At 35.2% G+C, this 24,646-nt stretch overlaps 5 protein-coding genes and 1 long non-coding RNA gene across 7 annotated transcripts in view; 4 read left to right on the top strand and 2 right to left on the bottom strand.

The window, feature by feature from the left end:
* Positions 1–272: 272 nt before the first annotated feature.
* LOC140826912 (uncharacterized) lies at positions 273–6,934 on the top strand. 2 transcript variants are annotated; one of them, XR_012116887.1, is made up of 6 exons: positions 273–511; positions 605–707; positions 844–867; positions 1,067–1,114; positions 1,827–1,886; positions 6,769–6,934. It is a non-coding gene; the product is annotated as an uncharacterized lncRNA (long non-coding RNA). The 2 variants fall into 2 exon arrangements; XR_012116888.1 differs by having other exon boundaries at positions 605–763.
* On the bottom strand, positions 3,264–4,057 carry LOC140828376 (zinc finger BED domain-containing protein RICESLEEPER 1-like). Its single transcript, XM_073191359.1, has 2 exons — positions 3,509–4,057; positions 3,264–3,402 (listed from the first exon to the last, which is right to left on the bottom strand). The coding sequence occupies exons 1-2, from the start codon at positions 4,012–4,014 to the stop codon at positions 3,264–3,266; spliced, it is 645 nt and encodes a 214-aa protein (XP_073047460.1). The 5' UTR covers positions 4,015–4,057.
* A 2,443-nt stretch (positions 6,935–9,377) lies between the features above and the next one.
* Positions 9,378–11,811, top strand: LOC140826910 (BRASSINOSTEROID INSENSITIVE 1-associated receptor kinase 1-like; the record flags this gene model as incomplete). The annotated part of the gene is made up of 4 exons (XM_073189455.1): positions 9,378–9,510; positions 9,596–9,937; positions 10,566–10,960; positions 11,315–11,811. Coding segments are annotated over 4 exons (1,188 nt in total), but the record flags the coding sequence as incomplete, so codon positions are not given.
* The window catches only part of LOC140826908 (BRASSINOSTEROID INSENSITIVE 1-associated receptor kinase 1-like), an 85,400-nt gene continuing 70,191 nt past the window's right edge, over positions 9,438–24,646 (top strand). Inside the window, exon 1 of the mRNA XM_073189451.1 lies at positions 9,438–9,510. The gene's annotated coding sequence lies outside the window, so the exon portion shown is untranslated. The remainder of the gene's footprint in view (positions 9,511–24,646) is intronic.
* Positions 14,664–16,734, bottom strand: LOC140826869 (uncharacterized). The gene is made up of 2 exons (XM_073189396.1): positions 16,664–16,734; positions 14,664–15,405 (listed from the first exon to the last, which is right to left on the bottom strand). The coding sequence occupies exons 1-2, from the start codon at positions 16,732–16,734 to the stop codon at positions 14,664–14,666; spliced, it is 813 nt and encodes a 270-aa protein (XP_073045497.1).
* Positions 22,094–23,918, top strand: LOC140826903 (probable serine/threonine-protein kinase PIX13). The gene is made up of 5 exons (XM_073189441.1): positions 22,094–22,359; positions 22,444–22,579; positions 22,658–22,800; positions 23,082–23,205; positions 23,353–23,918. The coding sequence occupies exons 1-5, from the start codon at positions 22,126–22,128 to the stop codon at positions 23,664–23,666; spliced, it is 951 nt and encodes a 316-aa protein (XP_073045542.1). The 5' UTR covers positions 22,094–22,125; the 3' UTR covers positions 23,667–23,918.

Raw genomic sequence — 24,646 nt, 5'->3', positions numbered from 1 at the left:
CTTGGGATATGTAAGGTCCTGTAATTAATTATCCGGCATAATTAGAATAATTATTGAGTTGTAAATTAAAATAATTATTTATGTCAAATAAATTGAAGTGTGTTAAAAATATGTATTTTAGAATATCAGAGTTAAAACAATATAAAAATACATATAGAGATTTGAATAGCACACGAGAGCAAAATATATGCAAACCGGGAATTTGGGCATGTGTTACTATTTTTTTTCAGTAACTAAATATACACATACATACACAATTTATCTTGTGGGGGAAAAGGAAGAATCAGAAACTCATTTCCCTCAACCCCATTTTCGCAACACATGTAGCAGCTGCGGGAAAGTTGCGATATCTCCTCCGTCCGGCGTCCAAATCACGAACGGTTTGAGGGGTGTCTTCCTTACATCAATAGCTTCATTTTGAACCATGAATCGCTAGTTTTGATGCCCGTTTCAGTGCCAATCGAACCCTGTTTCGTGGTTGTTCCTGTTCAAGTTTCTTGTTCGATTTTAGGTGAGCTATTGCTTGGTTTTTCTTGGTTCTTTGGAGTATATCGAGCAAGGATTTGAAGCTTAAATCTTACCTTGATGTTCCTGCATTTTCCAGCTAGTTTTCAGTTCGGTTTTTGGTCGTGAATAGTGTTTTCCGGCGTCTTTTCCGGCGAGTAGCAACATTGGACCGCTAGCGACTAGTTTATACTTCGATCTTGGTAATTTTTGGATCCAATTCCAGATTTTTCGGTGCATAAGTAGGCTGCCCCGAAGTGTAATTTTACTCGCTTCGATTTAATTTCGCTTTGTCGATTTTAATGCATTATATTGACGTATATATTGGGTATATTGTAGGTTCGATCGTCGGAGAGCTTTGAGGTATAAATCGAAGAGTTTGTGAATTAGTATCGAGTTAATCGTCTAATTATTTTGGAGAATTACGGTTATTTAGTTGAAATTTCAGAATTTTTGAAATAGATTTGGGAATTAAGTTTTGATAATTAAAAATCAATAAGTTGGATTAATTTAGTTTTATTGGCGAATTGTGAATTATTCGACCTATTTTTGTCATTGTTAGGTCGAGGAGATTAAAGTTGAGCTTGTTGTGATTTTAGAGTCGGTTTAGGTATGTTACAGCTCGGTAACATAAGACGGTAAAACATAAATTATGTTTAATTGCCTTTCTGTGTTACATGGATCGTGTTTATGACTTGTTGACTGTTGTAAATTGTTAAATGCCTTCGTTGTGATCTATGTTTATTACTATGACATATTATTGGCATTTAGCATCGGGCATACAGTTATGACATTCATGTTGAGCCCTATCGTTCTTGTTAGCCCATTGTTGATATTCGTTGTTATTTGGCACTGTTGTTTATCACGGGATCATTGTGTGGCTGATAGGCCTATACACATGAGACCGTAGATGTGATTGAATAATCCCGTGGTTAGTGGAGCATTTTGAGGTGAGCGCTTGGATTGTGTCATCTAGTTTGTTCTGTTGTGCCATCCTGTTATAGCGTATCAGTTGTATGGAAGCCGAGTTAGGGGTGTTATTCAGCACAGCTTGGCATACCTCGCATACTTGGCAGGGAGGTTTAGCTGCATGACGATGTAGCTCCCCTGTGTTGTTGCTCGAGCATTATTCCAGTTGTTATCGTACCGTTTGTTGGCTTTTGTGATTCCGATTATTCGTTGAGCCATTCATGCATTGCATATTACATTTCATTATATGATTATGCATGATTTATGTTATTGTTGAAATGTTTCATACCAGAATCCTAACCTCAGTTGTTTACTGGGGTAGCTGCTGTGGTTGCTATTGGGCACCATGGTAGATCTCCCGAGTCGTTTTGCAGCATCAGGCCGAGGTTTCGCCAGTGGAGCTCGGGATTGAGGTTGGATTAGGGATGGCAATGGGTAGGGTATGGGTCGGATTTCATACACCCATCCCCATACCCATTTATTAAATTCATCCCCATACCCATACCCATACCCATCGAGTATTGAATTTCATCCCCATCCCCATACCCATCGGATTATCGGATACCCATACCCTACCCAATTACCCAATTATCATATATAATTGAATTTTTTCAAATTTAAATTGTTTCAAAAGTTATGAATATTTAAAAAATTATTTAGATGAACAATAAGAAAAATTATTAATGAACAAAATAAAATTTATAGAAAAAATAACAAAATATTAAAAATAGTTTATATTAGTTAAACAAAAGTACGCAATTCAACAAAAATATAGTAGAATTTACATCATATCCAAAAATTCATAATTCAGTTGATTAATCATCTATGAGCTACCCCTAATTTAATCATATGTGAGCATTATCAACCCAAAATCAAACTAAATCGGTTTATCTCCGAACTAATCGTACATGTCTTCATCACTTGACATTGTAGTGTCCTGCAAAATGATGAAGAACAACATAAATAATTGACCCAACAGTTTATTTTCAATGTCAAATTTAACAAAATTACATTGTATTAAAAACTTACAACATCAACATCAATAGTGTCCTCATCATATTCAACTGAAGAGTAATATGCTTCCGTTTCTTGTGAACTTGTAGCTACAAAATTCAAAGAAAAAAATCATTATTGTATATTGTAAATTTATAATTTTTTTTGTTCAAAAACAATAAAAACTAAAAACGCAATTTATATTACCTTGTTTCTCATTCAATAACCAACTTTGAGTGCACATCAACGCTTCTATGGTTTTTGGATGAAGCCTGCTTCTATGGGAACTCACCAATCTGCCACCAGTACTAAATGCTGATTCTGAGGCCACCGTTGATATTGGAATGGTAAGCAGATCTCGTGCCATCCTCATCAAAGTGGGATATTTGATTCCATTGGTCTTCCACCACTCCAATATGTCAAAATCAACATTTCTAGGCAACACTTTGTCTTCCAAGTAATGATCTAGCTCAGTCTTCATATCAGTGTAAATATCACACTCAAGTGCTACTTCTTTATCGAAACTATCCAAAAAATCATCAGTACTTGTATTCAATCTAGTCTCCGTTGATCTTTGTTCAACACTGACATAACCATTATTATTTGTATAATCGTCAAGCAAATCATAACACATCTTTTTAATCTTTCTAACAGGTTCTTTAAAACCAACATCTCCATGTGTTCTTTTGAAACAATACTCAACTAACTTTGTCTTATATCTTGGATCTAAAATAGTAGCTATTCCCATCACCCCATGAATATCACACCAATACTTCTCAAATTTGGAAAGCATCCTTTCAGTCATGGAAGAAATTAGTGGAACAATTATCAACAGTAATGGTGGATATTTTCCTATCAATATTCCAATCCATCATAGACTTAACTATCACATTAGCAAGGACTTCTGAGGTATGTGGAGAACGAACATAAGCAAACCTACATAATTCCATTAAAATAATGTATACATGTAAGTATCTATTTGACTGAAATCATAAAAAGTGTGAAAAATGTTACATATTTGAGTGACAAATAGAATATATACCTCAAAATACGACCTTGCAAAGTCCAATTATCATCTATGAAATGGCCAGTCAAAGCCAAAAATCCTTTCCTCTGATTAGATGCAGTCCACATGTCGGTGGTTAAAGCAATTCGGCCTTTATTAGATTCCAATAAACTCAATACTTTTGTCTTTTCATAATCATACATTTTCAGTATATCATTCTTGATGGTATTGCGACTTGGAACCTTGAACAAAGGCCGAAGACTTGCTAAAAGTTTATGAAATCCATGATGCTCCACTATTGCCAATGGATACTCATGTAAAATTATCATTTCAGCAAGAATTGACCTTGATGTTTCTTGATCAAATTGAAAGCCTTTAATAGCAAATTCCCCTTTGTTTTGCTCTTTAATCAGCAGTTTCTGCCTTATATCACTAACAGTTCTTCTTGGACAAATTTTGAAATGTTCACGTAAATGTGTTGTCCCATGTTTGCTTTGGCCAGAAAGAGATTTTTTGCAGTAGTTGCAAATTGCCTTATCCATTCCATTAATTTTCTTCCTTTCAAAATGATTCCACACATCAGAAGTCAACTTTCTCTTCCTTGTTTCACTAGGAAATTGATGATACCAAATCTTTCCTGGGTTCGGTCTGGTGAGCTTGAACTTTAGATCAACAATGTTTGGACCGGGACGGATGGAACACTACCGGCTTGTATGAAACTAGTAGGTATTGGAAGGTGCCGAGAATTTTTCCGGCATGATCACTCCGATTTTTCGATTGGGTTTTTGTGTCTTTAGAAAAAAGAATGGGAGAATGCCCCCTGAAATAATTCTCAAGAAAGTCTTATATCCTGAATGCCCTTCACCATGAAAACGTACAAGATATTAATAGTGGTTGAGGGGACTTCTTACCATATTGAGCCGAAGTCTATTTTAGGTAAATTTCCTTATAAAATTAAACTCTTCTCCAATCACTGCAAGTTAGGGTCGGATCTCTCGCCACCTCTAATCACATGGCGAAATTCCGGCCTGATCCCTTGTCGCCTCTAATCACACGGCGAGATTCTGGCATATCCAAGGCTCATTTATGCCTTTTATTTTTGACAAAGTTATTAAGATATAGGCAGATTACATGGGCTTGAGATTCGTAATATAAGCATCTGTGTTTGACAAGAGCTCGCTCCGGATTAATTGGACATGATACCAATGGTTTGGCTCGGCCCCCGGGGCTCGGCCGAGCACTATCCCGGGCTAGGCCGAGCACTAGCTCGGCCGAGCTAGCACTACCCCGAGCTCGGCCGAGCCGAGCACAGGGCTCGGCCGAGATAGCCGAGCACTACCCAGCTAGCCGAGCATTACCCTGGGCTCGGCCAAGGTTCTCAAGGAGACGAGAGATGATCGGCCGGGCATAGGACTCGAGCACGGTCAAATATTGAGGGCATCAGTAGTAACCCCCCTATGTGGTCTAAAAGAAGTATTGAATTTTAGACCAGTGAATCGCTAGGATTGAGCCTTAAGCCCTTGAGTTCAACATTGGTCGCGGGAAGATCTAGACCGTTCGAGTTTTTTGTAAAATTTTGGTCGGATAAGATCGGATGGGGTTATGAATCCCAAGGCCCTGAATAGGCATGATCCTAGTCGTCCATTCTTGAGTTAATCGGACGGCTCTCCTTCGTCTGACCTTCCTATAAATATGGCTTTTCTTCATTCATAAATCTTACCATTCTTCCATTTCTCTCTCACAAAGCATCTCCCATCCTTTCGACGCCCTCGGTTCGGCCAACTATCTTGGGTTTGGTAACCTCTCGCTCACTCTGCTCTTCTTGACCACTTCGGTAAGTTCTTCTTCCCATGTTAATTGCAATAGTTTGATTAAGGAATGGATGAAGCTGTAGGCACTTCTTCCCCCTCCCCTTCGAAGACTTCGGCGGAGCTTCCCTACCCATTCTGCTTGTGAAGAAAATTTAAAGGAAAGGCAGGTTATGTTTTTTGTTTTTAAAAAATAAGACATGATCAACACATCAAGAGATCAAGTGGTTATTCTAAACAACCACAATTAGTGTATACTCGCAGAATGCACCAGGCCCAACTCACTCATACATCAAGACACAATCTACATATTGGGTTTCTTACAAGTTTTTTTTAAAAAAAAAAAACTAAAAAGAGAGTAAATAAATAAATAAAGATTCGCGGCTCCCGTTAGGAATATATATAACACAGTCAAGCCAACAAACTCTATCCAGGCTATTTCCATGAAGCTGCCTAATGGACATTTTCCACAGATGAAAAAGGCCATAATCTTAAATAATTAAGTTACAAGTATTTGATAAATAGCTAGTTTCATAAGTTGTCCTCGAAAGGCACACGAAAATCATATAGCCGGCCTACTGGTAAACTTAAATATAATAAGACAGATGGGGATTATTTTAAATGCTCAAGATTAACAATGGCAAGCATATAAAAAACACAAACTTCAATATATACAAGACGAAAAAGCACAGACCACATATATCTCAATATATTATATTCAGTTATATGTGTATTCCCAAGTCCATGTCCATTGAAAACCAATATTCTCTTTCTATTTTGTTTATCAGGCACTCCAATAGCATATACAAGTACTTGTGCTTACTTTATGTGAAATCTCAACCCAATCAAGAGCACCAATAAAGCCAAAAAAAAAAAAACAGGAAGAAAACTAACACAATAGAGGCTTACCAATGCCAAGGAAGAGGAACTCCACACAGCAGAGTGAAGACCGAAAAACTGCACGATGGAGGATGAAGACAACACACCAAGCAAACCTTTTTGGGTGGAATTTCTCGGTGCAAGGGTCGGAGGCCGAAAACCAAGGCTCAAGAACGAAGAAAGAAGAGGAAAACGAAGAGAAGAGTCGAAGAAGGAAGCCAACCGTCACTGTAACCTGCAGCTGTGTGTTATGTTTGAGATAGGAGCCCATCGTATTGTCCCTGATATGTGCTGCGGTGGAAAGATCAAGCCCATGACACTGTTGGGACTTAACCTTCAATTGGGCCAAAACTGGCCAATTTAAATTTTTTGAGGCTTTCATAGTTTCATATGAATAGATATATATTTATATATATATATTAATTTAAACGGGTATTCGGGTCGGGTGTGGGTAGGATTATATCATACCCGCCTCTATACCCGAACCCGAAAATCCCCATACCCGATTACCCATTTATTTAATCGGGTCTAAAAATGCCTCCATACCCTCTTCTACTCGGGTCGGGTATCGGATCCTCCATCGGGTTCGGAGGAAATTGCCATCCCTAGGTTGGATTGCTTGGTTCTGTTCAGTGGAGTCTCCCAGTTGGTCTATATGTATGTCTTGAGTTTGTTCAGTCTTGTATTGTAGTTTATTTGCCGGGGAGATGCCCCATGTATCTGTATTGATATTTGGTTGTTATAGTTATGTTCTGAGGCGACTCTGTGATTTTAATGATCTGGCGAGTATTTGGTAAGTTTTAAATTCTGTTTAGTCCTGGCCAGTGCGGCTATAGGTTGTTGACTTTGGTTTTGTTTTAATGACTTTAGTTGGAGTATATTTTGATATGAAATGCTGCTTGAGTTTTCGAGATGTCCTACTTATGGGGAGGTCATGCCGAAATTTTTCTAGACATTGAGATCCGTTTTAAAGTATTTTAAACTTTTTTCCGTTGCAGTTTTAAATCAAACCATGATTGTTTGATCATTAATTGTCGTTAGAGTAAATGAGCCTCACATGATATCTGTCAGCAAAATATGAGAATGTAAAAACATTTTTTTTGTTTATTCTAAACTTCTGTCTGTTTATTGTTTCATTTGTCTTAAGTTGCAACGGTGAAAAGGCTCCCTCTCTTGGATGTTTTTTTTTTTTTTAAGTTTCACTCGCTTTTTTCACATATTATATATATTATAGCTATTTCGCAACATAATTAAGTGTATGAATTAATTGTTAAACAAATTATATATATTATAGCTATTTTGCAATATAATTAAGGGTATGAATTAATTGTTAATGAGAAAGAATGAACGCCTGAAATTTGGAGTATTATGAATATAAAAAACTCGAAAAATTGAGTGATTAAAATAAATGTGATGTATATATTAATTTTAAAATTATTGATATAATTACTTAATATAAAAATTAAGAGAAAATACAAGAAAATTTAAGAGCATATAATATATTAGGAAAAAAAATCTCTCGAGGTACGACATGCAGATAGATATTTTATTAGAGAAGCAAAAAAAATTCATCATCGGAAAAGTACAAAATAATAAATGTAATTCTTATTATTATTTTGTAAAAAGTGAATAAGTACAAAATTAACATTTCTTATTATCTACACAAAATTATCAAGAACTTCATAAATTTTTTGATATTAACTAATAAATACAATTTAAACACATAAAAATTCTTAAGTTCCTAAAAATATTGTTTTATAATTCTAATGTACTTGTAATAGTCTAAGAAAGTTGAAAATATATAATAGGGTTTAAGAGCTCACAAAATTTATTAGTTATATCTGAAATATTAAACATTTTTGAGTGGGTATCATGTGAGATGTGTCAACCCTACCCATATTCACAATAAAAAATAATATTTTTAGCATAAAAAGTAATACTTTTTCATGGATGACCCAAATAAGAGATATGTCTCACAAATACGATCCATGATACCGTCTCACACAAGTTTTTGCCAACATTTTATTAGGATTTCTCAACATTTAGTCTTTCTTATCATTTATATAAAGTTTCAAAAATTTAATAGATATTAATTAATAAAAATACTTTAAATTAAATATATAAAAACTATAAAATTCATTAAAAATAAAATTGAAGAGCTCACAAATTTTATTAGTTATTTTTTAAAAATTAAAACAATCATTAAATAAAAATATTATAGTTATTGTGAAATAAAATTGGTGGACCATTAATGTATATTACCAATGACACGTTATGATTTAAATTTATCTATGCATATAATATTTCTAACCATGTTAAATAAAAACAATAAGGGAAAAAAAAATCCGCGGACATGAAGAAATCCACTCATTTTAGTTAATAGCAACAAATAAAAAACTATTGGTAAATTGATGAATTCAAAATACATTAATCTCCAAAGTCATTTAAGATGGACAATAATTATAAAAAAACATATTAAAAAAACTATTGTTTAATCTGTTAATTTAAATGAAAAAAATATTAAAAAATTTACAATTAAAAGTATATAATTATATGTATGTGTTAGATTTAAAAAAAAATGTAAGTTCTCGTGTCAATGTCTTTTCTAATTGAAAATTAAGAATAAATGTTAAGTAGAGAAAATATCATTTTCTTAAATGAAAGCTTAGATTGATTTCAAAATTAATTTAGGATAATGTTATATATATAATAGAGATTAAACATTAAGTTATAAAAATGTATTTGAAATGTTAAAATTATCTTAAATATATTTTTAAAATAATTTATTAAATAAAATACTAAAATTATCTTTAGCATTTCGGGTCTTTAGTTTTTTAGCAAGTATTCAAATTTTCGTCAAATCACTGTAGTTTGGCGATATTTCCTTTGTTTTATTTATAATCTTGTACAGTAACGTAAGAATTTCCTTTCCTAATATTTTCGTCCTGGATTAGTTTAACTTGGTGTTTCTTAGGCACGACGGACGGAACTCGAATTACTTGGTTAATATAAGTTAATTAATTGTTGTTTGAACTGGCATGAGCCGAGTCGAACGCCAAGAGTTGAATCGACAGGCCCGTTCCATTTTTCTTTTTATTTACTGAATTTTTTTTAATTTAAATATGTGATCATAGATACAAATATCAAAAGAACAACATTGTATTTTATTCAAAATATTTGTGATATAATCAAACAAGCATTCTTATCATTAAAAATAAAAAAACATTGCAGTTGCCAACAGCGCTACTGGAGCCACTAGAGGAGAGGTTGCCCGTCTATTTGTTGCCCCTGCAATTGCGCTTGCTTGGTATCGTAGAAGGAAGCCAGAAGATCATTTCTTTGATGTTCCTGGTTCGTGGATGTAGAAAAGGCTTAAAATACGATCATAAAATGTATAGCTTTTAATATTTTTCGCTTATTTTGTGTATTCTTGTAGCTGAGGAGGATCCGGAAGTTCATCTGGGACAGCTCAAAAGATTTTCACTACGCGAATTGCGAATTGCATCAGATAATTTCAGTAATAAAAATATCCTTGGCAGAGATGGATTCAGTAAGGTTTACAAAGGTCGATTAGCTGATGGCTCTCTAGTAGCAATAAAAAGACTGAAAGAAGAGCGCATTCAAGGTGGAGGGCTTCAATTCCAAATAGAAGTGGAAATGATCAGCATGGTTGCGCATCGAAATTTACTTCGCTTGCGTGGTTTTTGCATGACTTCTACAGAACGGTTGCTTGTTTATCCTTATATGGCTAATGGAAGTGTTGCATCGTACTTGAGAGGTACACTTGATCTGCTATTCATATTGTTTACCGGCTATTTTCTTCATGATTCACTAGTAACTGAAGATCTATGACTGTTGTAGCTTTAAAAATGGCTGAAATTTTTTGGAATGTCATGTGATTTATGTGTGACAACTAAAATGAATATGAGGTAAAATCTGTTTTGCTTCTCTTATACTTCGAGGAAAAATGGTTTTTCAAGACTTGTTCTTTTGCCATCTCTGTGTCAAGCAACCGAATGCATTTGCCTTGATCCGGTTTACTCATATCTTGAGAGAGATTTGGATGGTTTCCTCACAATTCAACAAATTGATTAAAAATCTATGCAATTTTATTTCAGCTTCCGTAAATCTGTATGAAAAGATAATAACCCTGTGCCTCGTACTACATTTTAACTGTCTCTTGAAATTTTCCTTTTTAGATACTCGACGCTGGTGTGGTTATCTAAACTGCTTCAGTTACTAGCAAGTAACTTTTATAACCAACTTATTTATCCCCAAACCAATGCATCTCAGTACAATATTGCCAAAATATTATATGATTCTAAAAGATCAGTTGCCAGTTGTCCATTAGCACACACTACGTAGTATGCATTACTTTTAATGTACTTGTTGGTGCATTACTGTAGAAAGACCTGAATCTCAACCTCCCCTTGATTGGAAAATAAGAAAACGGATAGCATCGGGGTCTGCGAGGGGACTTGCTTATTTGCATGATCACTGTGACCCTAAGATCATTCATCAGGATGTCAAAGTTGCAAATATATTATTGGATGAGGACTTTGAAGCAGTTGTAGGTGACTTTGGCTTGGCCAAACTTATGGGCTACAAGGATACTCATGTTGCCACGGCTTTTCGTGGAACCATTGGTCATATTGCTCCCGAATACCTCTCCACTGGTAAATCTTCTGAGAAAACTGATGTTTTCGGTTATGGGGTCATGCTTCTTGAGCTGATCACTGGTCAGAGAACTTTTGATCTTGCTCGGCTTGCCAATGACGATGATGTGATGTTACTCGATTGGGTAAGCCATATTATTTCACTTATACTGTTTGTACTGATGAGTCTTTAATATTTATCATAGCTTCTTGGAATTTTTGATGCTGAATCTGTTTTTACACTCACGGAAACTAGAGATGACCATGTTTCACTTGTGAACCAAACCTGGTTCGCTGGAAATGATGGTTTTGTGAATTGGCCATGCCAATTACAGTTAAGGGTCGGGATCAATCCGCTGGTTCCGACCGGTTCTTGACCTGTGGTCCGTTTATAGTCATTTTAGTTTTGAATTTGGTCTGTATCCGCGAAACATTTCAATATCTGTTCAGGGTTCATTCTCAGTTCATACATGAAATTGCATGTAGTTGAAAAATGTCAGGTCAGGGGAATTTTGAAGGAAAAAAAGTTGGAGACGCTAGTCGATGCGGATCTTCAAGGTAATTATGTGGACGAAGAGGTGGAACAGCTGATCCAAGTAGCTCTGCTCTGTACGCAGAGCTCCCCATTGGAGCGTCCAAGGATGTCAAAAGTCGTGAGGATGCTTGAGGGTGATGGCTTGGCTGAGAGGTGGGAGGAATGGCAGAAGGAAGAAATGTTCCTTCAAGAATTCAATCATACGCATCACCCTAGCAGTAATTGGTTAATTAACGACTCCACTTCGAATATTCGTCCCGAGGAATTATCTGGGCCAAGATGATTCTCCGTTCGTGGTTTGGACTCGCAACTTTGTATTTGATTAATAGTTTTTATTTTTATTCTAAACCTGTGTCTATGTTTAAGTAGCAAGGGTGAAAAGATTCCCTCTCTTTTCTTCAGATTTCATGGTTATGGGGTGCTGAACGAAAACCCCTTCTGCGAGAAAATATCCCATTTGTTTTTTCGATTAAATTCAGTTATCTCATATCTAATTTTTATGTTTATTTTTTGTTGTCAGATTTGATTTTGATTAATCTATTTGATACGTGTTTTTTTCCTATGATCTTCTTATATTATCTATTTTGCATTAGGAACACAATTAAGTGTATGAATTAATTCTTAATGAGAAATAACATACGACTCAATTTTGAAGCATAATGAATAGAAAAAACTGAAAAAAAATATAGTGATTAAAACAGATGTGATGTTTATACTAATTATAAAATTATTGATATAATTGCTTGATATAAAAATTAAAAAACAATACATGAAAATTCAAGAGCAGATATTTTATTAGGGAGGCAAAAAAAAAAAAAAAAATCAAAAAAATTCATCATGGGAAGAATCCAAAATAATAACTGTATTTCTTCATTTTAAAAAAAAATTAATGAGACACCTGCTAATCTTTAGGCATAAATATTAATATTTTAAAAGTTACTAAACGTTTTTTAAAAATTTAAGTCATAACATCATAAAAATATGCCTGTATTGACATAATTCAAAAGTAATTTAGAATACACACAAAATATATGTAATCATTAAAAAATAATATATAGCAAAATAATAGTTTGAATAATGCCAAATATTACCAAAATAATTAAGCTATTGTCAATATATTTTTAATTAATTTTGCTGTATTTAAAAGTCTATATAATAGTTAAAAGTACCTGAAGTGATATAAAAAAAAACTTTTAAAGTAGTAATAATGTCAAATATTACAAAAACAATTAGAGAAAAATGACGAGAGATTTCGAATTTTTCAATTATAATTTAGAATTTATGATTGAGAGTTTAAAAAAAAGTTAAATAAATTTATTTTGTTTATCGAAACATTTGGTCAATGAAAGTTTCAATAAAGAAAGTTTTCTTGAATAATTTCCAACAATTCTTTGACTTAATTTATTTAAGAAAGATTTCAAATTCAAATTTTATTATTTAGTTAAATTAATGTAATATTAATTGAGTCATGATATAATTAAATCTTGTAAGATATAACGTTTGTTGTTTTACCAAAAGTTATAACTTGTAATAACGATGTTTAAACTTTAGCTCAAATATTTTAAAATTGTACCGTAGCTCAAGCGTCACGTTTCGATTGTTCTATCCAACATGAACAATTATTGTACCCCAACAATTACACTCTTTATGATCAATGAGAATCGAACTCGTGACATGGACTCTTATACCAATTGTAGGTCCATACATTTGTCGCTTTATCAAAATTATAATTGATCGTAAGGATGCAACTCAAATATTTTAAACCGTATAGTACCTCAATTGTCATTGTTCGATCAATGTATCTAGCAAGGACAATTGCTACACTCCAATAATTTCACTCCCAATAATTACACTTCTTGCAATCCATGAAAATCAATCTCATGACTTTGGCTCTGTTTTATACCAATTGTAGGATCATGCACTTGTCGTTTTACCAAAAGTTAAAATCGCTGGTAGTGATGCTACATTAACTTAAATCTTTTAAAACCATAAAGCAACTCGAACGCCACGTTTCGATTATTCAACCTAGCATGAGCAATTATTGCACCTAATGAAAAAATCATTTCTCTAAATCAAATTTATTCTTACTAATCAAATAATTCAACCGAACACAAAGTAATTTTAATTAATAATAATAATTTAAACACAAATAATAATTGTTGGGGTAACAACCCTATGCCTCCATTTATAATCCATTAAGTTGCAATCATAATAATAATACACAATGAATTGGTAAACATAACTTAATTAACTTAATACGAGAGTAATATTAAATAACAATTTTGTTATTTTGAAATGTGAAAAATATTTTTTATGCATATAAATTCAACAATCATAATTTGTATTGTGTTTAGAACGCAAATGAAAATTAGATAACAAAATATATAATAATAGGAAATTTAATTTTAAAAACATTATTATGTAAAATATTATCATAACACATAATGAATCATAATTAAAATAATAAATTATTGAGCTACTATTTATTTAATTATTACTTGAATCAATTTATTGAAATTTGTTACCATTTAAGATTTATTATCGTTTATATAAAAATATCAAGAATTTCATGAATTTTTTGATATTAACTGATAAAAATAATTTAAATACATAAAAAATTCTTAAGTTCCTAAAAAAATTATTTTATAATAATCTAATGTGCTTATAATAGACTAAGAAAGTAGGAAACATATAATAGAGTTGAAAAGTTCATAAAATTTATTAGTAATATCTGAAATATTAAACATTTTATTAGAATTTTTCAACTTTTAGTTTTTCTTATCATCTATATAAAAATATCAAGAGTTTCACAAATTCATAGATATTAATTAATAAAAATAATTTAAAATAAATATATAAAAATTATAGAATTCATAAAAAATAATAAAATACGTTTATAATAGTATGAAAAAACTGAAAAATCTAGTTTATAAAACACCCGCAAACATGAAAAAATATATATAAGAAAAAAATAGTGTCACAAAAAAATTGACATATGCACATAAAAAATAGGAATATAAACAAATAATAATAAATGTATATTAATTACCAAATATTATTAATTAGAGCATGTGAAATGTCTTAAAACTCATGAAAGAAAACAATTGAATAAATTAGACAAGGGCTTACATCAATACATGACATCAGGTTTTCTACGCCACACAATGTGAGGTACAAGTAACAAAACCACAATTAAAGAATATTTCATTAAAAAAATAATCCAAAAAAATTATTGCAAAACCACCATCACAGAAAAATTCAATTAATATTTTACATTAAAAATTTATTTTTTTTTGTTGATAAAACTTGTACTTTTACTTATTCAAATCATCCATTACAAGCTTAAGCAACCAAGGAGAAAAATCACCATTCAACCAAACAAAGGGTGAAGGGAAATCAAAAGCAAAACGTGCAATGCTATGAGCTACATTATTTGTCGTACGACGAACATGAATAAGCTCAGATATCTCATATTCACTCATACGCTCTCTAATATCTGTTGCACAGAGGCTCGTATAACCAATATCATCCCGAGTGGTAGTGACTGTTTGAACTGCCAATAAGGAGTCGGTTGCAACTTGAACATCAGTGAAGCCTTTGTCATGCATTAGAATAATACATTCTCGAATAGCCAGAAGTTCACCATGAACCACTGAAATAGGTTGGTTGATTTGCTTTCCAAAAGCCAATAACGGTCGACCTTGTTTGTCTCGGAGTGCGCCACCAATGCTAAAATGATGTCTATTATCATCCACGGCCGCATCTACATTGAGTTTTAATGTGCGTAATCTTGGCGGATTCCATATCCTTTCCGGATTACTCTTTTTTGATGCATCCTCAATTTTCTCTTTGGTCCGGGCTTTTTTGAAATCAGATAAGATTGCATAACTCCAGGAAACATTATTAGCTAATGGTTTCTCCTTATCTCCATGAAGGTATTTCTGCTTTTCTTTCCATACCGCACATGTGTGAATTGCAAACTCCTCAAATTCCGTCTTTGAGAATTGGTCTTTCAACCACAGACAAAGCTCCAATGTGTTAGCTTGGGAGTTTCCTCTTAACACTCAGGCAAAAGATATGTTCTTCCACATATGTTTAATCGCAGCACAAAAGAACATGGCATGTCCAGACGAGTCTGTAGAAAAGTTGCATAAATTGCAAGATTCATTCACTGGGACATGGTGTCTGGATAGATTCTGGTTAGTCGGTATACAATCATGGGAAATACTCCACCAGAATAACCGAATATTTGGTGGAACATTAAAAAAGTATTCTTATAAGTAATCTTTAACATATTTCAATATCTAAATCATACATTATGCTTTTTAGTTCAAATTTAAAAATCAACTTGTTATAAAAGTTATATATTTATATATAAAAAAAAGAAAAGATAAAATGAAAACATTAAATATTTATTAGAATCACGAAGAAATCAACTTATTCTAGTCATCAATTTTAGTAGCAATAAAAAATTACTGGTAAATTGATGAATTCAATATATATTAATGTCAAAAGTCATTTAAGATGAACAATAAATTATAATGAATCCATTTGAAAACTATTAATTTAACTTGACGAATTAAATAAACAAGAATATATTAAAAAATTCACAAAAAATAGATTTAAAAAATGTAACTTCTCGTATCAATGTTTTCTCAAATTGAAAATTAAGAATAAATGTTAAGCAGAGAAAATATCAATTTCTTAAATGAAAGCTTCGATGAATTTCAAAATTATTTTTTTATGTACAATGAAGTGAACTTTGAGAGATCATTCATTTACGGATCAGGATCCCCACTGTGGCATCCCCACAGTAGGGGATGCTGTGCACACATTTTTTTTAAAAAAGCTTATATATTTTTATTAAAAATTTTTTTGGATTTTTTGTTTTAAATTTTTTTTACTCTCATTCAAATTTTTTATTTTTAAATATTTTTTTGCTCCTTTTAAAATATATTATAATTCTTTTTTTCTATTTTTGATTCTTTTTTTGACATTTAAATTTTAGTTCTTTTCGCATGCTTGATTCGTTTATTTTCATCGATACTCGAACAAGATTAAAAATTTGTGATTTGTTTTCATCATCAAACAATTCTACCAAAAAATATCGAATTTTCATTAATATGGTAAACACTTGGTTCTACCAATAAGAAAGAAGGAAAAAATAATAATATATTTTAAAAGGAGCAAAAAAATATTTAAAAATAAAAAATTTGAATGAGAGTAAAAAAAAATTAAAACAAAAAATCCAAAAATTTTTTTTAAAAAAATATATAAACTTTTTTTAAAAAAATGTGTGCACAGCATCCCCTACTGTGGGGATGCCACAGTAGGGGATCCTGATCCTTCATTTGGATTACAGAGTGACTTCAAAGCAAAAGTCATGTCGAAGGTGTACGACGACTGGGAGAGACTGGTTAGAGCCGTTTTAAAAAGAGAGGAGCTCAGGCAAATTGCGCTTTGCCCCAGCTTCAGCTCGAGCTCCTCCTTTTCATCTGATTTCCATTTTGATCCATCCTCTCAGCATGTTTCTGGTATGCAACCATGGAATTGAGAAGTGATGATTGTTTTTGTGGGTGGGTTTCTTTCAAAGATTAGCAATTGGATGAATATACTTCTCCCATTGAATAACAGGTCTCAAGTTCAGGATTGAATCGTATTGGTGTGGCGTGCACATGGGGATTTGTTTGAGCCGCAGTGGCAGTAGATCGGCCATTGTTAATAGCTATGCTAACCAGGGCCAGCCCTCCGCCACCAACAGCCAATGGAGTTCAGGTTATCCGATAATGTTTTCCGATTAATCTGACATATATATTTTTATATGTTCGCGTGTATATATGTATGTATTATGTGTGAATTAATTTGTGAGTTGAAGAAATTGATGATGATGGTGTGTGTGTGATGTGATGCAGCGGCGACTACAACGATGTCTACGTCGAGCAAGAGCGCTAATGTTTCTGGGAAGAATAGAAAAGCAAAAAGAGCAGAGCAAACGAAAGGAATTTTGGAATGCTTTTCTGTATATCATAACCCAATCATTTACAAGGGAATTTATACAAGGAGTTAGTATTCATCTATACGTAACAAACTAACAAATAAAAGAATCAATTCTGTTAGTTGGTTAAACATTCCAACATTCTACATTCTTCTAGAATTAATCCACACATGTGAACTCAAGCATGTGAGTAAGAATGTGATGACGTGGTCCTTGATGCACATGTATTACTTGACTTGCCCCCGCAAGCTCAGCGACGGATTTAGTACGACGCTAAGCTTGGACCGGAACTTGTTAAAGCTGGCAGCGGATAAGGGCTTGGTGAGAACATCTGCAATTTGATCACAAGATGGAACATGACAAACAGATAGAGCTTTGGACATAACTTTTTCCCGAACGAAGTATAAGTCAAGCTCAAAATGTTTTGTCTTGGAGTGTTGAACAGGATTGGCACTAAGAGCAATGGTACTCAGATTATCACACCAGAGAGTTGGAGTATCATCCAGAGGAACATGTAGTTCTGTTAGGAGTGACCGTAGCCAAAGCAGCTCAGCTGTAGCATGAGCCAAACTCCGGTATTCAGCCTTTGTACTAGATCGAGAAACAACTTGTTGTTTCTTGGAACTCCAAGCAATGGGAGAGTGACCGATGAACCAGCAGAAGCCAGAGGTGGAGCGTCGATCATCCGGATCATTGCCCCAGTCAGCATCACAAAAACCTCGGAGAGATAATCGAGCACATGTAGTAAGATGAAGCCCAAAGTGAAGAGAACCAGCAAGATACCGAAGGATCCGTTTGACAGCTTTCCAGTGTGTGTGAAGAGGATCGTGCATAAATTGGCAGACCTTGTTTACACTGAAGGCTATGTCTGGCCTAGTAATGGTGAGATATTGCAGGGCACCAACTGTACTTCTATATAGTTTGGCATCATCAAACGGATCACCTTCCTTGGTTGTGAGTTTGAGATTGGTAATCATAGGAGTTGGTAGAGACTTAGCACCACTCATTTTCGTCTTGAGAAGAAGATCCTGCACATATTTGGTTTGACAGAGGAAAAGCGAATTATCTGAGAGCTTGGAGACTTCAATACCCAAGAAATAGGATAAGTTGCCTAGATTCTTGAGGGAAAACTGTCTGTCCAACTTACTGATGAGAGTAGCAATTGTATGATTGTCACTTCCTGTAACAATTATGTCATCCACATAGACAAGAACATAAATAATAGAGTTAGAGCAGAACCGTACAAATAGCGAGGGATCAGCTATCGAAGCAGAGAATCCCATTAGTTGTAATGTGGATTTGAGTTTATCAAACCAAGCACGAGGTGCCTGTTTAAGGCCATAGATAGCCTTATGTAGTTTGCAAACCAATGTGGCATCACCCTGCTTGTGTTCAAAACCCGGAGGCTGTTGCATATAAACAATTTCAGACAGAGATCCATTAAGAAAAGCGTTGTTGACATCGAGTTGATGAATGGACCATTGCTTGGTCAAAGCAATGGTAAGGACTAGGCAAATTGTAGTAGGTTTAACAACCGGGCTGAAAGTTTCAGAGAAATCAAAACCAGCCACTTGAGAGTAACCTTTGGCCACAAGTCGAGCCTTATGACGATTAATGGAACCATCTGCGTTAGTCTTGATTTTAAACACCCATTTGCACCCAACAATAGATGCATTAGACGGAGGGGTAACCAATGACCAGGTGTGATTGCGCATGAGGGCAGAGTACTCCTCACACATGGCCTTGTGCCAATCTGTACTTGATAAAGCATCTCGAAGATGAGCAGGTGTACCATCACTGGATTGGTGTGCCACGAAGGCCTTTGGTTTGAAGATTCCAGCTTTGGATCGAGTGACCATATGATGAGTGAGTATTGGTAATGGATCAGAGGTAAGCTGGTTAGTTGGAATAGGGTCTGGACAACTATCATTGTGCAAAGAAGAATTAGAAGAAGCTTGGGCTGAACTAGGATTATCAGAAGATGCAGTAGACATGGTAGGGGAATGAGGGGAAATAGAGACAGGTGGAGTGGACAGCAACAAAGGGATAAAGGAACATGGAGGAGCTGCAGTGGAGATGGGGGTTTGAATGTGAGAAAAGGGGAAGACATTTTCATCAAACTTAACATGTCTAGTAACATAAATTCTCCCATCAGTACTAAGACACTTGTAGCCTTTGTGGTTGCTGCTGTATCCAATAAACGTACAGGGCTTTGAACGGAACTCAAACTTGTGAGAATTATATACTCGGAGATATGGAAAACATAGACAACCAAACACACGAAGAAAAGTGTAATCAGGACTGATGTTAAAAAGCCGAGTGAGAGGGATATGACCAAGAGCAGCTGAGGGAGGTAATCGATTAATAAGAAAAACAGAAGTTGTAAAGGCATCGTCCCAAAAAGTAAGAGGCATGTGAGCTTGGGCAAGGAGGGATAGACCCATATCAACAATGTGACGGTGTTTTCGTTCCACAATCCCATTTTGTTGGGAGGTGTATGGACACGTAACACGATGATTAATACCCCACTTTTGGAGCAAAGGACCTAAGGCTCGAAATTCACCACCCCCATCTGTTTGTAGTGATTTAATTTTAGTATTGCACTGAAGCTCAACATTGCTTTTAAAGGTTTGAAACACATGGAAGACTTCTGATTTTTGTTTGATAAAGAATATCCAAGTGAAACGACTATAAGCGTCAACAAAGCTAACATAATAACGATAACCATTGGTGGAAATTTTAGGAGCAGGACCCCAGACATCAGAAACAATTAATTGAAGTGGTTCGGAGTATATTGTGTGAGATGTGGGAAAAGGTAATCGATGATTCTTGCCCAATTCACATGCTGTGCAAAGAGTAACATTATCATTCAGAAATGAAGTATTACAACTGGTTAGAATTTTCTTTACAGTAAGAAAAGATGGATGGCCTAATCTATAATGCCATCGACGCAATGAGGATGAATCCTCTTTGGGAATAAACTGTGACTGGAACACTTGATTAGAGGAACTGTTGGGCGGAGAGGCAGAGGGAAGATTGAAGCAAGCTGCGGATGGAGTAGTGACTGGATTGGATTTGTTAAGGTGAAATCTGTATAGACCATTATGCAGAGTTCCTCGAAGGAGCGGGGTTCGTGTTGCTAGATCCTTCACAACACAAAAACAGGGGTGAAACTCAAAGAGAACATTATTATCATGAGCAAAGCGACTGACACTAATAAGATTTTTAGTGATATGAGGAACTCGAAGTAGATTATGTAGATTAAATGTATGAGTACCAAGGGGAGTGTGAGAGTCAAATGATGAAGAACCTATATGGGAAATAGGCAAACCCGATCCATTACCAATAAAAACTTTACCTCCTCCAGTGTGTTCAGATCCAATGGAAAGATTGGCAATATCATTTGTGACATGGTGAGAGGCTCCTGAATCAGGGAACCACCATTCATCATTGAGCTCTTCTTGTTGTTTCACAGCCATTGCAGCAGTAGGAGAAAAGTTATTATCTCGCGTGTGGTAGGAAGACTGAGGAGGACCAGAGGTTCTGTGCTGCGGGACAAAGTCCTTATCAAATCGATAAAATCACTTTTCTGCAATGTGATTGGAATACCCACAAATTTGACACTTCGGACGAGCATTGCCCTGGTTCCAGTTCTTCCGACCACCTCTGAAAAAACGGCCACGACCACGAGAAGGGGTGCGAGCATAGGCATTCTCTCGACCTTTGGATTGAGAGAAAGTAGTGACATGAGCAGCAGCAGTAGATATTGGATTGTCCGTAGTGATACTGTAGGACTCAATCCGTCCTTCATGAGCAAGAAGTAGTGCACTAGCATCGGCAGAGGACAAGAAATCAGATCTGGAGGTAATATGAACTACGACTGATTCGTATTCAATCCCTACACCTCCAAGGATATAGAGAACATGATCTTCTTCAGAGATGGGATGACCACATGCCGCAAGCAAATCAACATAGGTCTTCATCTTGCTGAGGTATTCTTTCATGCTTTGTCCACCCTTCTTTAGGGTTTGCAACTGGAGTTTGAATTGCATTACTCTAGCCTTCGATCTTGAGGCAAACAAGCGAGTAACTCGCGACCAAAGTTCTGCCGTGGTATTACAGCCAATCATCTGGCTTTGGACACATTCTGCCATGGATGCCAATAAAAAGGAAAACAGAAGTTGATCTTGCCTGCTCCAAGTGACAAACATCGGATTTACTGTGAGAATCGATTCTCCAGCATCAAGCATTCTGGGTGGAATGAGCGTATCTTCATGAAGCAAATGTTCAAGCCCCAATCCTCGAATGCCCGAGAGAATTTGTAGTTGCCAGAGAAGAAAGTTGTCATCATTCAATTTCACAGCATTAATTTGATTTGCTGGGTTTACTAACGAGGGATTGAGACTTGGATTAGGAATGGTGAATACACTGGATTCAGTGTGAGATGTGGCTTCCGCCATTGTTGGCTCTGATACCAGAATAGAAAAGCAAAAAGAGCAGAGCAAACGAAAGGAATTTTGGAATGCTTTTCTGTATATCATAACCCAATCATTTACAAGGGAATTTATACAAGGAGTTAGTATTCATCTATACGTAACAAACTAACAAATAAAAGAATCAATTCTGTTAGTTGGTTAAACATTCCAACATTCTACATTCTTCGAGAATTAATCCACACATGTGAACTCAAGCATGTGAGTAAGAATGTGATGACGTGGTCCTTGATGCACATGTATTACTTGACTGGGAACAGCAGCATATTTTCCGGGAGCGATCATGATATGAGCTCCCCTGCTTCCGCCGCCGGCCAGATGTTATCCCAACCCAACTTGAGAGTCTTCTCTTTCTCAGAGCTCAAGGCCGCCACTAGAAATTTCAGAAGTGATACGCTGCTGGGAGAAGGTGGATTCGGCAAAGTGTACAAGGGATGGCTCATGGGAATAAATGGGGAAAGAACAGTTATTGCTGTAAAGAAGTTGAATTCGGAAAGCACCCAGGGATTTCAAGAATGGCAGGTCTCTTCCAATCCTAGTTTAACCAGTGTTTTTTTAGTTTTATGGATTTCTGATCATTAAATCTAATCAATATGAATTCTTCAGTCCGGGATAAATTTCCTTGGAAGACTTTCTCATCCCAATCTGGTGAAGCTGCTGGGCTACTGTTTGAAGGGCGTAGAGCTATTGCTGGTCTATGAGTTCATGGCAAAAGGGAGCTTAGAGAACCATCTGTTCGGAAGTAAGTGTGTCGATGGTTTGTATTGGAGGACCGCTAATTTGTATATGGATTTTTGATGATTTAGATTCTTGGGTTTAGGGGGTTCCGCTGTTCAGCCACTTCCATGGGACGTTAGGCTTAAGATATTGATCGGAGCAGCTCGTGGTCTTGCATTCTTGCATGCTTCGGATAGAAAAGTAATCTACAGAGACTTCAAGGCGTCCAACATATTGCTTGATGGGGTAAGCTACTGTTTCACACTTCGTATCACTATAGCTCTATTGTTTTGTAACATTTATATCTTTTCGTTAATGTTTTCAAGATATATATAATTATGATAGGCTTTCATTACTGTTCTTTATATCATTTGTTCTGTGCCACATGGATTGTATATTTATTTATACATGGACAACCACTCTTGTTGTGGTGAATTTTCTTGCAAGAAATGAAATATTCCTATTGTTCAAATTTTTTTGATAATCTGATCTTTGTGATGTTGATTTACTTTTTCGTCTGCTCTCAGTCATACCACGCCAAGTTATCAGATTTCGGTCTCGCGAGAATGGGTCCAACAGCAAGTAAATCCCATGTAACGACGCTGGTAATGGGGACCGACGGTTATGCTGCTCCTGAATATCTCGCCACAGGTAATCACTACGCTACTTCATACTTGTGAGCTAATTTCGTCCACAATAGCTCCGGAAAGCAAACAACAGAATAAAGAGTGCAAAATGTGGTTACACACATTAACGGCATTTCTATTTTCTTGTCTATGATCTACGTTCCTGGGGCAGGGCACTTGTACGTCAAGAGTGATGTATACGGTTTCGGTGTCGTCTTAGCAGAGATGCTAACAGGGTTACGGACAATTGACGTAAATCGTCCAAACGGGAAAGAAAAACTGGTTGAATGGATCAAGCCACATCTAACTGACAGGAGGAAGTTGAAGAATGTTATGGACTCTCGGTTGGAAGGAAAATATCCCTCGAGATGTGCATTGCAAATAGCTGAGGTTTCACTAGATTGTCTCGAGAATGAACCAAAGAACAGACCATCAATGCAAGAATTTGTGGAGACCTTGGAAAGAATCGATGGCGCAACCACTTAATCACGTTTCAAACCATGCAAAGCGGGCAACCAAATTCTGATAAAAATTGGCAGAGTGACGACTTTAGCAATTCGAGTCTTTAGTTTTTAACAAGTATTCCAATTTTCGTCAAATCACTGTAGTTTAGCGATATTTCCTTTGTTTTATTTATAATCTTGTACAGTAACGTAAGACTTTCCTTTCCTGATATTTTCGTCCTGGATTAGTTTAACTTGGTGTTTCTAAGGCACGGCGGACGGAACTCGAATTACTTGGTTAATATAAGTTAATTGTTGTTTGACCTCAAGGGACGTAGCCAGAAAAATTTTTGACCTAGCGCTGAATGACTCGATAAACAATAGTGACATTAACTAGATATAAGCTATTGCTCTGCGGTTTTTCATCGAATAAAACTCATCAATTATTGAATCAGTATCTATTCTTGCACTAAATTTTTTTTCAATGTAGATAATCATATAATTTGCCAATAACTCTTCTTTCATCTTATTCCAGAATGAGGTCTTAATAAATTTCATAGTTGAGAATGATCGTTCAGTTATTGCCGTAAATACATGAAGCGTTAAAATAAGACAAATCAAATCTTAAGAAAAATGCACCGGAGCCGCGAGGCATGCATGCTAGGGTGGGAGATTTTCTTTGTCATAGTGCCTCGAGTGAAATTTTCTGCTCGAAACTCACGTTGAAGCGGAAAAACAGAAAATCCACTAAAAATATACATCATACGGAAGTTAATCTCAAGGTCTATACATACCAAAAATCTAATCTTCTATGACTTCATTAATACATAAGCTGAAAAATAACTGCAAAATCAACCAAGCCATAGTTTGAATCTTTCTGCATAATAAATGGAATAAACTAATTAAGTAGCAAAAAACAATCATTTGACCTCGTGCAAACTCAATCGAGGCCCTCTCTCGCACAAGCTTTTTCAAATCTCTTACCAGAAATTCCTTTCAAATCCTCGTCCTCACAACTTTTTT

The sequence above is a fragment of the Primulina eburnea genome, chromosome 3 (assembly GCF_022965805.1).
Source record: "Primulina eburnea isolate SZY01 chromosome 3, ASM2296580v1, whole genome shotgun sequence".
Taxonomy (NCBI): Eukaryota; Viridiplantae; Streptophyta; class Magnoliopsida; order Lamiales; family Gesneriaceae; genus Primulina; species Primulina eburnea.
This window is presented reverse-complemented; position numbering and strand designations above follow the sequence as displayed.

Coding starts and splice junctions, on each gene's coding strand:
- LOC140826903 (XM_073189441.1), top strand. CDS start 22,126: ATGAGCTCCCCTGCTTCCGCCGCCGGCCAGATGTTATCCCAACCCAAC. Junction 22,360..22,443: donor AGGGATTTCAAGAATGGCAG/GTCTCTTCCAAT, acceptor TGAATTCTTCAG/TCCGGGATAAATTTCCTTGG. Junction 22,801..23,081: donor CCAACATATTGCTTGATGGG/GTAAGCTACTGT, acceptor GTCTGCTCTCAG/TCATACCACGCCAAGTTATC.
- LOC140828376 (XM_073191359.1), bottom strand. CDS start 4,014: ATGGATAAGGCAATTTGCAACTACTGCAAAAAATCTCTTTCTGGCCAA. Junction 3,403..3,508: donor TTGCAAGGTCGTATTTTGAG/GTATATATTCTA, acceptor GGAATTATGTAG/GTTTGCTTATGTTCGTTCTC.
- LOC140826869 (XM_073189396.1), bottom strand. CDS start 16,734: ATGACTTTTGCTTTGAAGTCACTCTGTAATCCAAATGAAGGATCAGGA. Junction 15,406..16,663: donor CCTACTGTGGCATCCCCACA/GTAGGGGATGCT, acceptor CTGAGTGTTAAG/AGGAAACTCCCAAGCTAACA.